The following is a 17,947-nucleotide window of genomic DNA, read 5'->3' on the forward strand; positions in this document are numbered from 1 at the left end:
TGGCACTGTAGCCTCATGGGTATTTCATAAAGTGAGGATATCACTGTGTAGCAACAAATCAAATGTCTGGACATTGCACAAGTTGTATCAGGGCTTTCAGAGTCCTTTATAAACAAGCATCCTGACCTTCTTTTTCCCTTTTGCAGATGATCTCTCTCAAGGGGAGGACAATGATCCCCCAAAAGAATATGATCCTGGGCAATTTGCAGGCCTTCTCCATGGATCCTCTCCAGCATGTGAGTCCCCTGAAAATCCATTTCATCTCTATGGGAAAAGAGATGAACGTGAAGAAGGAAAAGATGAAGTCAGTTTGACAAATAGTCCTTTGCCTTTCAAGCAGACTCCAATAGAAAATAACTCAGAACCTTTGGTAAAGAAAATTAAACCCAAAGTAGTCAGTAGAACAATTTTTCACAAGAAAAGCAACCAACTCGAAAACCATACCATTGTTGGCACAAGAACAACTAGGAGTGGATCCCGGAATGGGGACCAGTGGATTGTGAACACGGGGGGATTTGTGGAGAGAGCCTGTACCCTGGGAAGAATAAGGTCATTGCCAAAAGCCCTGATCGACATGCATTTATCAAAAAGTGTCTCTAAATCGGATTCTGATCTCATTGCCTACCCTTCGAATGCAAAAACATCAAGAGTTAACTGGACTGAATCTTCAACTGCTGATCACAGTTCTAAAGGGAATTCTGAAAGAACGCCATCCTTCACTTCCGAATGGGAAGAAGTAAGATTTGTTCTTATTATTCCTTATTTAATGCTTTAGCATCGAGGGGGTTTTGGGAGAAGGATTTTCAGCTTTTTAAGTCTCTCAAAGGAAAAAAAATTAACAAACACATATAATTCCAAGTGGAAGGGAAAGGTTCCAGAGGTGTCACATGATAATTTCACAGTGAGTGTGAAAACAACACATGAGGGGAAATCTGTTGTTTCTATAGAAATTGATATCAAGCAGAAGTAATAACTAGCTATGAGGTACAAGAAAGTGTTCACATTGTGTCCTACCAAGCACTGCAGCTGACAGATTGAGAAAAATATTTGTATTTTTGTTGCTCCATATCATTTTGTTACTTGCTAAACTCTTTGTTAGCTCATCTCCCTTCTTTAAAGTATCTTATAGTTTCAGAAGGACTTTTATAATCTTGATGATAAACAGAATGGTCCTGGCCTTTCTCCAAATACCATACAAAAAACACAAATTACTTAATATTTCCCTTTACAACTATTAGAGAGACATTAAAGAAAAATATGTTATAGTCCAGTATCACCAATTTAAGCTCTACTTAAAGACAAAGTCTTTAATTTCATAGAATTACTCAGAAAGCAAGTGCCCTTGTAAGGTTATAAAATATCATCCTTTTCCCTGACATCATTATTATATAATAAAGTAATGAAGTCTCTTGCTTTTTCTTGAATTTCTTCAAAGAATGGACCACACTCTTCCTTGGCATTTCATTCTAACATGTCACATTTTGTCTCTCAGAAGATTGTGCTGGTTGGATTAGGTTTTGAAGCACAGTAGGTCACTATAGTATTCTGAGAACTAGAAATGGAAATGGTTCTGGTATTGACATTCTGAATTGAGCTGTTAGAGAAAATCACTTAATCTCTCTGCACCTGTTTCAGGGTGAACAAAATGGGACCTTTAAGTAATGCTCACTGTCCTTTCTGAAACCTGCTGTCTTCCTAAGGTTGCTAGGATGATGAGGAGAGGGATTAAACCATAAATAGCTAAGCTCTGATAGTCACATCTTCCTATACATTCCATAGTAGTAGATTGATAGTTTATTCAGATCTATCCATTTCTTATATTTATTAACTCTGTGAATAACATCTGGAGATGCTTTTTGGAACAAGGCAGGATTAATTAACATTTAACTTACCTCTTAGCATCAGGTTGTCTCCATGCCTAGATTCTTGTGATTACATGCTACAAATCAGCTTGTGTCTGGTTAAACCATTTAACAAGAACTTGGTTCTAATGGTCATGCTTCACTGGTCAGATGAGATGCACGCTCTCAGACAGAAGAGGAAGTATGCCCGAGAGGGTAGACATCGTCACGTGAATTTATCTTCAGCTCCTTCCCCATCTGAGTTTAAAGAATACACAATTTCTAACTTACTGACCCATGTAGGTCCAAACAAAGTTCATTTTAGGAAATACAAAGAAAAGCCAAGCTGATTTTGAAAGTTTAAGAAAGGGAAATATAATATGTATTTCTAAAAGCATTTCAAAAGATGTCTGCCTCCCTTTAAACCCTTCTCTGTCGGTCTCTTAATTGTTGAATTGCAATGGTAATAATATCAAGAATATATGCTTCTGGGAAAAAAAAGCATATATGCTTCTGGCATATGAAAGTATTTTAAAATGCAATGCTGTATGCTAAGTGAAATGAGTCAGACAGAGAGAGACAAATACTATATTATATCACATATATATGGAATCTAAAAAACATAACAAACTAGTGACTGTAACAAAAAAGAAGCAGACGTACAGATATAGAAATCAAACTAGTGGTTACCAGTGGCAGGGGAGAGGGGCAATATAGGGTGGGGGATTAAGAGGTACAAACTATTGGCTGTAAGATAGGCTCAAGGATGTATTGTACAGCACAGGGAATATAGCCAATATTTTGTAATCACTGTAAATGGAAACTAACCTTTAAATTTTGTATAAAAAATAAAAATAAATTAAAAATTTTTAAATAAAAAATAAATAAAAGTGCAACACTATAAGTGAATGTAATAATTCCTTTATATGGTTTTTGTTTCTCACAGATTGACAAAATAATGAGTTCCATAGATGTTGGAATTAACAGCGAACTTGAAGAAATTAATGGTGAGAACACAAGTAAGGAAACCTCTCCTCTATGTTGTAAGGAATAAATGTGCTCAAGAGCTAGCTATGAAATGATAGGAGTCTATAGATAATTTCATGTTTTACCATAACAATAGTAGCTACAAATTATTTTTTTCCATTCATATCAAACAACTATAACCTCTAAACAACATCAATTATACTGATTTAGCAAATTGAGAGATTTTTCCCCATGTGCTATTTTACTATGCCAGTTAACATTAATGAAATTCCAACTTTATGTAGAGCTAAGTATGAAGCAATTCAAAATGTTCTAGAACATGGTAACAACACACTACTGTTTCTCATTCCGTGAAACGTCCCATTCATCCTGGCCAATTGATTAACAACTTCTCCTAAATTGTAAGCTCCAGTATGGCAAGAACTGTGTGTTATTCATCTTCTTGTATCTCAGAATACCTAGCAGCGTGTCTCACAAATAGTCGGTTCTGCAATCACCCTTACAAGGTATTGTTTTCTTCCCTATAATTAAAGCTCAAGAGTGGAAGGTCATTTAAAACTTGAAGTTAGTAGTGATAGTTGATGTTTCTGTAGAGATGATAAGATTATGGTCTGCAGGAGAGAAGCCTAAATATATCACAGGGTAAACAGTTACAGTCCTTGTGGCCCTTTGATAGTCACCAGAGTCTTTTAAACAGCACTCTAAGTGACTGTTAAGCACAGGAAAGTTGGAGAAGCGCTCTCTTCTGGTGCACTGGGCCTGGGTAGACAAGAAATGACATTGAAATCTGGGGTTGCAGTCAATGAAGGGAACATTCAGGTCTAAATGATACCCTTGCAGGAGCACCCCACTCCTTGCTCCTATGCTGGGACAAGTATGAACTTAAATTGTTCTAATATGGCTGGGCTCCATGTTAATTAAGTGATAATTTCTTTAAAAACTAGACAGTTTTTTTTTTCTAAAACACGTGTTTGTTTTAGATTTTAAAAACTGAAAAATTATGAAAAAAAGTACCAAAATTGTGTGCATTTGTTTAGTGACACAAACTTGATGACATGTGTAGCTAGCTCTCTCACACAGAAATGCTGATAAACATTGAGGACTTTTCCAGTATCCAGAGAACTAGCCTAAGAATGTATGTTGCCATATAGTTCTTTCAGATATGCTTACAGAATAATTTCAGGAAAGCTGTAGGAATGCAGATTTTTGACTGATGTGAAGGTAAGAATGTATTTTCTTATCATAGTAAGTTCCCCGTTACTGAGAATATTCAAGCAGAGATTTAATGCTTCTCTGTTGGAAGACTTAGGTGACATTGAACATTCTAATGTAAAATTCTTCAGATAGTACCATAGAATTGCGAAAATATCATAAACTTTATTATAATGAAAATAAGTACAAATGTTAAAATTGCCACTCAGGCAAAATTGCCTTTGAAGGGCATTTTAATAATAAATAAATCCACAGATTATTTTCCCTTAAATTACCCTCGTTTCACCTCTCAGATCACCATCCTACCCACTGCCTTTATTTACTATTTTTCTACAGTGATAATGAAAATGAAGACTCAGTCCCCAAAGCATCATTACTATTAACAAAGACTGGTTCTGTATGCGCCTTAATTTTCACTTCTTAATTACACACTAGTTATGCACTAAGTGATTGACCATAACATGTGGCATTCCAATTGGCCATTAGGCCATTTGTGAATTACAGCTTTAGTGGTGCAGGCTTTTCCCTCTCGAGACTAGACAGAACTGGAGAAGTGATAGACAACCCCGTGAAGATGACATTCCACAAATAATGTATTGGGTACTGAGTGTGGCCAGGAAATCGCATGGTGGAATAAAAAGTCAGACAGAAGTGAATTCAAATATCAGTCCTGCTATTTACTAGCTGCTTGATCTTCGGCAACTCACTCAGTTTCCCCATCAACAGAAATGGAGATATTAATGTAGGATCGTCGTAGAGACATATGCAATGGCATATAAGTAGAGTATGATACATGTAGACATGTATTAAATTTTACCTCTCCCTTGCCCTATCATGAGGGAGATGCTGTTTTAGACAGTGTGGGCATATCAAGGTAACCACACATCAGCCCTTCTTTTAAGAACTTTACAATGTCAGCTAGTCTCACAGCCTTCATGTTAAATTTGCTGTATTCCCTGGAATTGTGGCGTGTCAGTTAGAGCGCAGGTCATAACAAGCCCGACAGTCAGATGGTACCAGAGAAGAGTAATTACTAAAAGAGAGCATAAAACTCCAGGCTACCCCGGCAAGGAGAAGAGGATAATCTAGATGTTTGTTTGTTTGTTCGTTTTGGCTGCGTTGGGTCTTTGTTGCTGTGCACTGGCTTTCTCTAGTTGCGGCGAGCAGGAGCTACTCTTTGTTGCGGTGCACGGGCTTCTCACTGCGGTGGCTTCTCTTATGGAGCACGGGCTCTAGGCGCGCGGGCTTCAGTAGTTGTGGTACGCGCGCTCAGTAGTTGTGGCTCACAGACTCTAGAGCGCAGGCTCAGGAGTTGTGGCGCACAGGCTTAGTTGCTTCTTGGCATGTGGGATCTTCTCAGACCAGGGATCAAACCCGTGTCCTCTGCATTGGCAGGTGGATTCTTAACCACTGTGCCACCAAGGAAGTCCCTTTAGAATGCATTGATTTAAATGTGCTAAATTATTTTTATGAAATCTGAGTATTCTCTTTTTGCTTGACAATGAGGAAGACATGTGCAGTAAAACCAATGGGAAGTCAATTTAGAGTGAGCACGAGGCAATGGTACTTTACCTAGTATTGTGTTGTCGGCATCTACAGTTTTGTTTTGGAAGGCCACTGAGCCAAGCACTACGACTGGCTTCATCACAGATGCATAGTTCTATGAGCATTTATGATGTTTGTTGCTAAAAACCTCAGAAGGTGATTGGGAGACTAAAATCATAAGCAGTGGAGATACATGATGGATCAAGGATCAGCATTAAATTTTCCATGCTGTTGCCCCTTATGTTTCATTGTTTTTGTTTGCCCTCCTCCCGCCGCGCTTGCATTTGCAATTTCAGGTATTTTTGTAAACAAAATATTTATTGGACCAGGAAGGGAGTTGGAACTCTTCCATCTTCATTCCTAAAAATATGAACCAGCTCAAAGTTTGAGCAGTCTCTATGAATTGTATAACTAGTTTCACCCATAGAAATCATTTTTCTCTCTTTTAAAAAAGTTCCTCAGCAATTATACAGTAGTTTGAAGCTTATCTGGCAGCCCCAACTCTCCAGGACTAAGATAGAAATAAAAGTAAATAACATTTACTGAATTTATTTTAGGTCAGTCCCTTAGGTTCTCACTCAGACTAATATTAATGGATGTTTTTCACAAACATAACGTCTGGTTTCCCACTTGAAATCAGACTTAAATGCCAGATAAATTGGCATTGGCAGTAGGATTCAGTTATATCAATACCTCGTATTATGTAGAACATCCTGCTCTTTGGTGGTGCTGCATATGTGATATGATAATACATTCTATGTCATCGTGTACAGCCATGTATAGGATTTTTTCAGAGAAAAGATTTTAAGGTTAGATAGATTTGGCTTCAGATCCCAATGTTGCATCTCAGTGGCTTTGTGACCTCTTTGATCTCAGTTTCTTCCCCTATAAATTCAGAGTTTTAACAACCACCTCATAAGACTCCTGCAAGGTTAAATTATACGATTGTACTACTGTAGCCTAAAACATAGCAGGTGATCAATAAATATAAATTCTCTTACCTTCTTATCCAGGTATGCATGACTTACCTTTCTAATTAGAGTGTACACCACACAGGAAGATACTTGGGAAATCTTTCTTTTTGATCAGTAAAAACTGTAGTTAAGATATAACTCTTCATATTCTAAGTTTTTTTCACGTGGAGTCTTTCTTGAAGTTTTATTTCTTAACCATTGTCTTTGTATCACAAGGAAGTACTTTCATGTTAGGAAATTTACCATATTCATTGGAACTACTTCATGTTGTCACACTTTCCAAGAATCAAGTTGATGATCTTCTTGATGAAATTGAGAATCACTTAAGTAAAGTGGAGGCAATAATTGGCTCCACAGGATCTGCTTATTGTTACACAACAGCAAATATGCCAAGTAACCAAGTGCCCAGACTTTAAGTCCAGGGGTGGCTGATAATCTTATAAACACCCTCCTATTTCTAAACTGGCCTCACTCATCTCCTGCTACAAGGACTTTAGGTATATGGACTATATTAGATTGATCTCAGGTACCTGAATATAAAAAATAGTATTTAGTTAAAACGTATTTTTTGAGGCTGGGATTTTTGTCCTTATACTTAAGATTGAATTGTATTCAAAGAGAAATATTCTAGAGTCTTATCTTTTAAAAATCTACTTTTGCCAATGTATGAATTTCATCTAAATTTTAATTATAAAGTATTTGTAAAGGATTTTACCATAGAGTACACTGTCTATATTGGATAGATAAAGCAACTCTTAAGTTATTTGCTTAAGAGAATACATAGCTCTGAAAGCAGCAGTTAACAATAATCCAGAGCCCTGCTTTCTAAGCTTTTGCTTCTCTTCCTCCAAGAGTCTGAGGGCCAGGTTACAGTGCAGGGTTCCTTATAGCCATAGAGACCTTCCATGGAGAGTTTCTAGGAATTTAGGGACTCGCTAAGGCAGAGTAAGTGTTCTCTCCTCCTGAGCTAAGCTCCACCTTCTCCCTGGTCTACAGGAACAGAGAGAGTTCACATGATCCTTTCCCCAAAGAGAGTCTGTTTCTAAGTGGCTACGGCAGACATCTCCACAGCCCCAGAAGCTGCTCCTCCCTGTTGTTTTGGTTGCTTCCAGGCCCCTGATATTTACTCACACAGTTCAGATCTGCATCCGGAGGTTCTTTGCCATCAATGCAGCTGATAGCTGTGCTCCTACTAAGGTTGCTGATGGGAATATCATTCCTCAAACTCTAGGAGAACAACTTTTTTAAAAAAATGTATTTACAATTTCCTAGAGTTGCCCTATTAGAGAAATGACAAAGAGGAAAGAAGCTGAATTGTATTCCATTCTTACTGTGTGCCAGATGCTGTGCAGTTTACTCCTGTGAGCATTCACTTCTCCAAATAACTCGGTGAGGTATTATTATACCCATTTTATAGATGAAGAAAGGCTAAGAAAGGGTAACTTGTCAAAGTCAACTGCTTCAAACCTAGTTTTGTTTCTTCCAGAAGTTCATACTCCTTTCAATAAAATATGTTACTATAAAGAACAACAGACAGCCCTTTGCTTCTTTCTCTTTAGTTCAATTCATGAGCATATGCACTATGGGGAGCCAACTGAGGTGTTTACATGTAAAACCAACCACTTTCCCTTAGCAAAGCCTAACTATTGGTATGGAAGACTTTAGCTTAAACCCCAAAGCCCTCCCAAAGCACAGGCCACATGGTCATATATTTAAATGAATCACAAGCCTGAATATCTCCTACCTCCCGAAAGTGAAAGCATATGCTAATAATGATTTGGGTTTCACTTATTTTCAGAGGAAGAATTTTCCTTGCCTCCAGTAATATTTTTTCCATGAACTGTTAAATGGTACATAAAAGCCTCTCTGTGAAGTGCTTTGCAACAGGCATAACTTATTTTTTATTTTTATTTCTTTTTACAGCACTATTTTTAATAGAACCAACTGGGGAAGGTGGGTAGTGGCATACGTTAGCATACAGGCACACTATTGTCTAAATCAAGAGAGGATTAATTTTTATTATTATTTTATGTAACACTTCACTGAGTAACTTAGTTTTTTTTTCAGATAGATTAAATCTAAGAAACTCCTTAATAATAGAATAACCATGTAACAGTGTGAGGTACAGTAATCATTAGGCTAGATGAGTTAACTAATGATGAGTTAACTAATCTTTATCAAGAGATAGTGTTTAATCAACCAAACAATTGTGTCCTTAGCACAATAGACACTAAAATTTATTTAACATCTTTTAATGACTATTCCAAATAGTCATTAAAAACTAAAATAACCTACATAATAAAGATTTTGATCACTAAAATATGGCTGAGATTCTCTGGTTTTGAAATTACAAGTAATATTCATATGTGAAATTTGTTTTCTCTTAAGTATAAAATAGTTGGGTGTTATTCTGTGGCCTAATATTTGCCTATGATGTATCAATAGTTAGAACTGGTAAACTTTTTCAATTCAACGGAATATTTAACCTTCTAGAAGAGGCCTAGAGAGGTGAGCAAGTGCATCTTCTACTGTAGTTATACTGAAATACTTTCCATAACATCTTTCGTATATGATCAATCAACATCTGCTCACTACTTCCAGAGACAATGTATTTTATCACTGGGAAGCTCAAATTGTTAAAAACTCATTTTTTCAAGTCCCTTCTATCCATTTTTCTCTTAAAAAAATTTCCAGTGAAACAAAGGATGGATAATGGTCCATTATTTCTAATATATTATGAGTATCTTCAGGGTATGGCTGATATTTTTGCTAGACCATAGCCCCTTGCCCATTCACCATTAAGCTGAAAAACAGTGCAAAGAGTCTCCTTTATAGACACTTTAAAAATACTAGTTGCATGACTTCTATATAAATGTCAGTGCATTTTACAAAGTCCACCATTAACAACCTCATACTTGTAAGACAGTCGGAAGTAAAAATAATTGGGAGTAATTTGAAATATAGACAACAGGCCTTCATAAGTTATGGATCATCATAATGATTACTTTTAGATACAAATTTGTTTTCCCAAAATACAATGAAGAATGAAGTGATAAACATGGGTCACTTACCCATGAGAAAAACTTCATAGCTTATACTGGTTGTTTCTATGATACACTATTCTGGTAACAAAGGGCTTCTCATCTACCAGTATTTTTGATACTTAAGTATAAACTTCTAGAGAGTTATATAAATTTAAGAACAGTGGTACCCAGCAATATTACTTTTATGAATGTATCCTAAGGAAACAACAGGACAAGAGCAAAATATGTGTATATAAAGATGTTCATATCAGCATTGGTTATGATCATTTAAGAAATAGAATCAAACCAAATCACCATTAATAGAAAATTTGTAAAATGAGTTACTGTAATTCCTTATGATGAAATGTTAAATAGCTAATTAAAAATGACATTGTATCTATATTTACTACCATGGAAATATAGCCATAATATACTACTAAGTGAAAAAAGTAGATAACCAAGTAAATTATATCCCATTTTTTAATACACATGCATGAAAAACATCTGGAAGAACATATGCAAAAAAATTAACTGTAAATATCACTGGGTGAGACTATCAGTGATTTTTATTTTCTGCTCTCCTAAATTTTTAGAGTGAGTGTACGTTACTTATATTTTATTGTCTACATCATTCACTAGAAGAAAGTATATGCCAATTTAGTAAATAAATAAAATGGTAAACAAATTGAAATTTATGCAGTCACAAATATGCAACCACATATACATAGACACTTATATGTAAAACATATAAATGTTATAGCCATCAGTGGTGATTAAATTTTGCCAAGTGAACACCTTATTGAATACGTGATTAAGTCTTTTTATTAGTTCTAAGTTAAAATAGGTGTGTTTCAGTGGTTGCAGAAAGGGGATTCATTTGATTTAGTTTTTGTTACTGCAAAAACTATTTTTAAATAACAACACAAATTTTTAATATATCCATAACCCAACCCCGATCAAATGATTTTTTTTCTTTTGTCCATGTCCTGGTCTGTGTACATATTCTAGTGACCTTCTAGCCTTTGTCTGTGTGCACAGTCAATTTTTATGTATTAATAATTTTATAGATAGAATTTTGCAATCTTCATTTTCATGTTACCATTTCACAAAACTCTGTTTTCTTACTTTTTTTCTTACCCCCTTGCTTTATCACTCCTATGAATATCCAGTGTTAACATGGAGTATATACTTGTGCTTTTCTTCAGTTTCTTTCATGCAATTACAAACAGAAAGATGATAGATAGATAATAGATAGGTAGATGTTGCTTATGTTTTAAAAATACGAGGTCAAGCTATATACATTTCTCTGCAGCTTCTTCTCATTTAACAACAATCATGGCTTTACCTTATTTTTATAATCTGTGAAACAAAATTGCATTGGTGAAGTTCACCGTCAGTGAGGAAGAGAGCTCTGATCTGATTACTACTCCCACCACTGAGCTAACTTGCTGTGTGACTTGGAAAATAACACCTCACAATGGACCTAAGTTTCTTAATTTGAAAATAAATGGTAGGACTATATCTTTTCCAACTCTATAATTGTATGACTCATGCTTTTATCTTTTGTTTTATGGGTTATTCTTTGGCAGAGTGTCCTTCTTTAAAACTTTCCACTTAATTTCTTAAGGACAAATGATCAATAAATCTCAACTATGTGTATTTCAACTAGATTCTTCTAGGAATATTGCCAGATCCTCAATTTACATTGCTTTTAAAATATATTAATGTAATAAGTGCATATTTTAATTGATAGAGGTGTGTAAGATATTTAAGTTCTTTGTTTTTATATGCAAAAGTGACTTTCTACGAAGCATCTCAGCTCTTTTAATAAACCTTATCGAGGAGCTTCAAGATGGTGGAAGGAGTAAGACATGGAGATCACCTTCCTCCCCACAAATACATCAGAAATACATCTACATGTGGAGCAACCCCTACAGAACACCTACTGAACGCTGGCAGAAGACCTCAGAGCTCCCAAAAGGCAAAAAACACCCCACATACCTGGGTAGGGCAAAAGAAAAAAGAACATGCAAAGACAAAAGAATAGGGACTGGACCCGCACCAGTGGGAGGGAGCGGTGAAGGAGGAAAAGTTTCCACACACTAGAAGCCCCTTCGTGGGCAGAGACTGCGGGTGGCAGAGCGGGGAAGCTTCGCAGCCACGGAGGAGAGCACAACAACAGGGGTGCGGAGGGCAAAGTGGAGAGATTCCCACACAGAGGATTGGTGCCGACCGGCAGTCACCAGCCCGAGAGGCTTGTCTGCTCATCCGCCAGGGCGGGCGGGGGCTGGGAGCTGAGGCTCGGGCTTCGGAGGTCGGTCCCCGGGAGAGGACTGGGGTTGGCTGCGTGAACACAGCCTGAAGGGATCTAGTGCGCCACTGCTAGTCGGGAGGCAGTTGGGGAAAAAGTCTGGAGCTGGCGAAGAGGCAAGAGACTTTTTCTTGCGTCTTTGTTTCCTGGTGCGCGAGGAGAGGGGATTAAGAAGAGTGCCACTTAAAGGAGCTCCAGAGACGGGCGCAAGCCACAGCTATCAGCACGGACCCCATAGACAGGCATGGTATATAATAAGGCTGCTGCTGCCGCCACCAAGAAGCCTGTGTGCAAGCAGAGGTCACTGTCCACACCTCCCTCCTGGGAGCCTGTGCAGCCCGCCACTGCCAGGGTCTCGTGATCGAGGGACGACTTCCCTGGGAGAACTTCCGCACAGCGTGCCTCAGGCTGGTGCAAGGTCATGCTGGCCTCGGTCGCCGCAGGCTCGACAAGCATTCTGTACCCTTCCTTTCCCCGGCCTGAGTGAGCCAGAGCCCCTGAATCAGCTGTTATGTTAACCCCGTCCTGTCTCGGCGGGAAACAGACACCCTCATGTGACCTCCACGCAGAGCTGGGGCCAAATCCAAAGCTGAACCCCAGGAGCTGTGCCAACAAAGAAGAGAAAGGGAAATCTCTCCCAGCAGCCTCAGGAGCAGCCGATTAAATCTCCACAATCAACTTAATGTACCCTGCATCTGTGGAATACCTGAATAGACAACGAATCATCCCAAACTGAGGCAGTGGACTTTGGGAGCAACAATATATTTTTTCCTTCTTCTATTTTTGTGAGTGTGTATGTGTATACTTCTGTGTGTGATTTTGTCTATATAGCTTTGCTTTTATCATTTCATTTGTCCTAGTGTTCTGTCTGTACTTTTTTTTATTTTTTTTTTAGTATAGTTTTTAGTGCTTGTTATCATTGGTAGATTTGTTTTTTGGTTTGGTTGCTCTCTTTCTTTCTTTTTTTAAATTACTTTTTAAATTTTTTAATTTTTAATTTTTTATTTTAATAACGTTATTTTATATTCTTCTTTCTTTCTTTCTTTTTTTCTCCCTTTTATTCTGAGACGTGTGTATGACAGGCTCTTGGTGCTTCGGCCAGTCATCAGGCCTGTGCCTCTGAGATGGGAAAGCCGAGTTCAGGACATTGGTCCACCAGAGACTTCCCAGCTCCAAGTAATATCAAATGGCAAAAATCTCCTAGAGATCTCCATCTCAATGCTAAGACCCAGCTGCACTCAATGACCAGCCAGCTACAGTGCTGGACACCCTATTGCAAAAACTAGTAAGACGGGAACACAACCCCACCCATTAGCAGAGAGGCTGCCTAAAATAATAATAAAGTCACAGACACCCCAAAACACAACACCAGACATGGACGTGCCCACCAGAAAGACAAGATCCAGCCTCATACACCAGAACACAGGCACTAGTTCCCTCCATCAGGAAGCCTATACAACCCACTGAACCAACCTTAGCCACTGGGGACAGACACCAAAAACAACAGGAAATACGAACCTGCAGCCTGCGAAAAGGAGATCCCAAATACAGTAAGTGAAGCAAAATGAGAAGACAGAGAAACACACAGCAGATGAAGGAGCAAGGTAAAAACCCACCAGACCACACAAATGAAGAGGAAATAGACAGTCTACCTGAAAAAGAATTAAGAATAATGGTAGTAAAGATGATCCAAAATCTTGGAAATAGAGTGGAGAAAATACAAGAAACGTTTAACAAGGACCTAGAAGAACTAAAGAGCACAGAAACAATGAAGAACAACAATACATGAAATTGAAAATTCTCTAGAAGGAATCAATAGCAGAATAACTGAGGCACAAGACGAATAAGTACCTGGAAGATAAAATAGTGGAAATAACTACCACAGAGCAGAATAAAGAAAAAAGAATGAAACGAATTGAGGGACAGTCTCAGGGACCTCTGGGACAACATTAAACACACCAACATTCAAATTATAGGGGTCCCAGAAGAGAAAAAGAAGGGGACTGAGAAAATATTTGAAGAGATTATAGTTGAAAACTTCCCTAATATGGGAAAGGAAATAGTTAATCAAGTCCAGGAAGCACAGACAGTCCCATACAGGATAAATCCAAGGAGAAGCATGCCAAGACACATGTTAATCAAACTATCAAATATTAAACACCAAGAAAAATTATTAAAAGCAGCAAGGGAAAAACAACAAATAACACACAAGGGAATCCCCATAAGGATAACAGCTGATCTTTCAGCAGAAACTCTGCAAGCCAGAAGGCAGTTCCAGTATATATTTAAAGTGATGAAGGAGAAAAACCTACAACGAAGATTACTCTACCCAGCAAGGATCTCATTCACATTTGATGAAGATATTAAAACCTTTACAGACAAGCAAAAGCTAACAGAATACAGTACCACCAAACCAGCTTTACAACAAATGCTAAAGGAACTTCTCTACGCAACAAACACAAGAGAAGGAAAAGACCTACAATAACAAACCCAAAACAATTAAGAAAATCGTAGTAGGAACATACATATCAATAATTACCTTAAATGTAAATGAATTAAATTCTCCAACCTAAAGACATAGACTAGCTGAATGGATACAAAAACAAGACCTGTATATATGCTGTCTACAAGAGACCCACTTCAGGCCTAGGGACACATACAGACTGAAAGTGAGGGGATGGAAAAAGATATTCCATGCAAATGGAAATCAAAAGAAAGCTGGAGTAACAATTCTTATATCAGTCAACATAATTTTAAAATAAAGACTATTACAAGAGACAAAGAAGGACACTACATAATGATCAAGGGACCAATCCAGGAAGAAGATATAACAATTGTAAATATCTATATACCCAACGTAGGAGGACCTCAATACATAAGGCAACTACTAACAACCATAAAAGGGGAAATCGAAGGTAACACAATCATAGTAGGGGAACTTAACACCCCACTTTCACCAATGGACAGATCATCCAAAATGAAAATAAATAAGGAAACACAAGCTTTAAATGATACATTAAACAAGATGGACTTAATTGATATTTATGGGACATTCCATCCAAAAAAAACATAATACACTTTCTTTTCAAGTACTCATGGAACATTCTCCAGGATAGATCATATCTTGGGTCACAAATCAAGCCTTGGTAAATTTAAGAAAATTGAAATCATATTAAGTATCTTTCTGACCACAATGCTATGAGACTAGATATCAATTACAGGAAGAAATCTGTGAAAAAATAAAACACATGGAGGCTAAACAATATACTGCTTGATAACCAAGAGATCACTGAAAAAATCAAAGAGGAAATAAAGAAAATACCTAAAAACAAATGACAATGAAAACACTATGACCCAAAACCTATGAGATGCAGCAAAAGCAGTTCTAAGAGGGAAGTTTATAGCAACACAATCCTACCTTAAGAAACAGGACACATCTCGAATAAGCAACCTAACTTTGCATCTAAAGCAATTAGAGAAAGAACAAAAAACCCCCAAAGTTAGCAGAAGGAAAAAATCATAAAGATCACATCAGAAATAAATGAAAAAGAAATGAAGGAAACAATAGCAAAGATCAATAAAACTAAAAGCTGGCTCTTTGAGAAGGTAAACAAAATTAATAAACCATTAGCCAGACTCATCAAGAATAAAAGGGAGAAGACTCAAATCAATAGAATTAGAAATGAAAAAGGAGAAGTAACAACTGACACTGCTGAAATACAAAGGGTCATGAGAGATTACTACAAGCAACTATATGCCAATAAAATGGACAACCTGGAAGAAATGGACAAATTCTTAGAAAAGCACAACCTTCTGAGACTGAACCAGGCAGAAAGAGAAAATATGAACAGACCAATCACAAGCACTGAAATTGAAACTGTGATTAAAAATCTTCCAACAAACAAAAGCGCAGGACCAGATTGCTTTACAGGAAAATTCTGTCAAACATTTAGAGAAGAGCTAACACCTATCCTTCTCAAACTCTTTGAAAATATAGCAGAGAGAGGAACACTCCCAAAGTCATTCTATGAGGCCACCATCACCCTGATAGCACAACCAGACAGGGATGTCACAAAGAAACAAAACTACAAGCCAATATCACTGATGAACATTCTTGCAAAAATCCTCAACAAAATATTAGCAAACAGAATCCAACAGCACATTAAAAGGATTATACACCATAATCATGTGGATTTATCCCAGGAATGCAAGGATTCTTCAATATATGCAAATCAATCAATGTGATACACCATTTTAACAAACTGAAGGATAAAAACCATATGATCATCTCAATAGATGCAGAAAAAGCTTTTGACAAAATTCAATACCCATTTATGATAAAAACCCTCCAGAAAGTAGGTGTAGACGGAACTCTCCTCAACATAATAAAGGCCATATCTGACAAACGCACAGCCAACATCGTTCTCAATGGTGAAAAACTGAAACCATTTCCACTAAGATCAGGAACAAGACAATGTTGCCCATTCTCACCACTATTATTCTACAGAGTTTTGGAAGTTTCAGCCACAGCAATCAGAGAAGAAAAAGAAATGAAAGGAATCCAAATCAAAAAAGAAGAAGTAAAGCTGTCACTCTTTGCAGATGACATGATACTCTACATAGAGAATCCTAAAGATGCTACCAGAAAAATACTAGAGCTAATCAATGAATTTGGTAAAGTAGCAGGATACAAACTTAATACACAGAAATCTCTTGCATTCCTATAAACTAATGATGAAAAATCTGAAAGTGTGAAATTAAGGAAACACTCCCATTTAGCATTGCAACAAAAAGAATAAAATACCTAGGAATAAACCTACTTATTGAGACAAAAGACCTGTATGCAGAAAGCTATAAGACACTGATGAAAGAAATTAAAGATGATACAAACAGATGGAGAGACATATACCATGTTCTTGGATTTGAAGAATCAACATTGTGAAATTGATTCTACTACCCAAAGCAATCTACAGATTCAGTGCAATCCCTATCAAACTACCACTGGCATTTTTCACAGAACTGGAACACAAAAGTTCACAATTTGTATGGAAACACAAAAGACCGTGAATAGTCAAAGCAATCTTGAGAAAGAAAAACGAAGCTGGAGGAATCAGGCTCCCTGACTTCAGACTATACTACAAAGCTACAGTAATCAAGACAGTATGGTACTGGCACAAAAACAGAAATATAGATCAATGGAACAGGATAGAAAGCCGAGAGATAAACCCACACACTTATGGTCACTTTTTTTTTTTGATAAAGGAGGCAAGAATATGCAGTGTAGAAAGAAAGCCTCTTCAATAAGTGGTGCTGGGAAAACTGGACAGCTACATATAAAAAATGAAATTAGAACACTCCCTAACACCATACACAAAAAGAAACTCAAAATGGATTAAAGACCTAAATGGAAGGCCAGACACTATAAAACTCTTAGAGGAAAACATAGGCAGAACACTCTGACGTAAATCACAGCAAGATCCTTTTTGACCCACCTCGCAGAGAAATGGAAATAAAAACAAAAATAAACAAATGGGACCTAAGGAAACTTAAAAGCTTTTGCACAGCAGAGGAAATCATAAACAAGACGAAAAGACAACCCTCTGAGTGGGAGAAAATATTTGCAAATGAAGCAACTGGCAAAGGATTAATCTCCAAAATTTACATGCAGCTCAATATCAGAAAAACAAACAACCCAATCCAAAAATGGGCAGAAGTCCTAAATAGACATTTCTCCAAAGAATATATACAGATTGCCAACAAAAACATAAAAGTATGCTCAACATCACTAATCATTAGAGAAATGCAAATCAAAACTACAATGAGGTATCACCCCATAGCAGTCCAAATGGCCATCATCAAAAAATGTACAAACAATAAATGCTGGAGAGGGTGTGGAGAAAATGGAACCCTCTTGCACTGTTGGTGGGAATGTAAATTGATACAGCCACTATGGAGAACAGTTTGGAGGTTCCTTAAAAAACTAAAAGTAAAACTACCATATGACCCAGCAATCCCACTACTGGGCATATACCCTGAGAAAACCGTAATTCAAAA

General features: G+C 37.2%; 1 protein-coding gene across 19 annotated transcripts in view; it reads left to right on the forward strand.

Moving 5' to 3' along the window:
* Positions 1-17,947, forward strand: part of ANKS1B (ankyrin repeat and sterile alpha motif domain containing 1B) — a 1,162,364-nt gene that overhangs the window by 672,274 nt on the left and 472,143 nt on the right. For 17 of the 19 annotated variants that reach the window (XM_060307139.1, XM_060307138.1, XM_060307130.1 and 14 more), the window contains 2 exons: positions 147-736; positions 2,788-2,860. In XM_060307139.1, coding sequence (XP_060163122.1) covers positions 147-736; positions 2,788-2,860 — 663 coding nt within the window. The remainder of the gene's footprint in view (positions 1-146; positions 737-2,787; positions 2,861-17,947) is intronic. The other 2 variants (XM_060307129.1, XM_030856298.2) reach the window with 1 other exon arrangement.

This window comes from Globicephala melas, chromosome 10, assembly GCF_963455315.2.
Source record: "Globicephala melas chromosome 10, mGloMel1.2, whole genome shotgun sequence".
NCBI classification, from domain to species: domain Eukaryota; kingdom Metazoa; phylum Chordata; class Mammalia; order Artiodactyla; family Delphinidae; genus Globicephala; species Globicephala melas.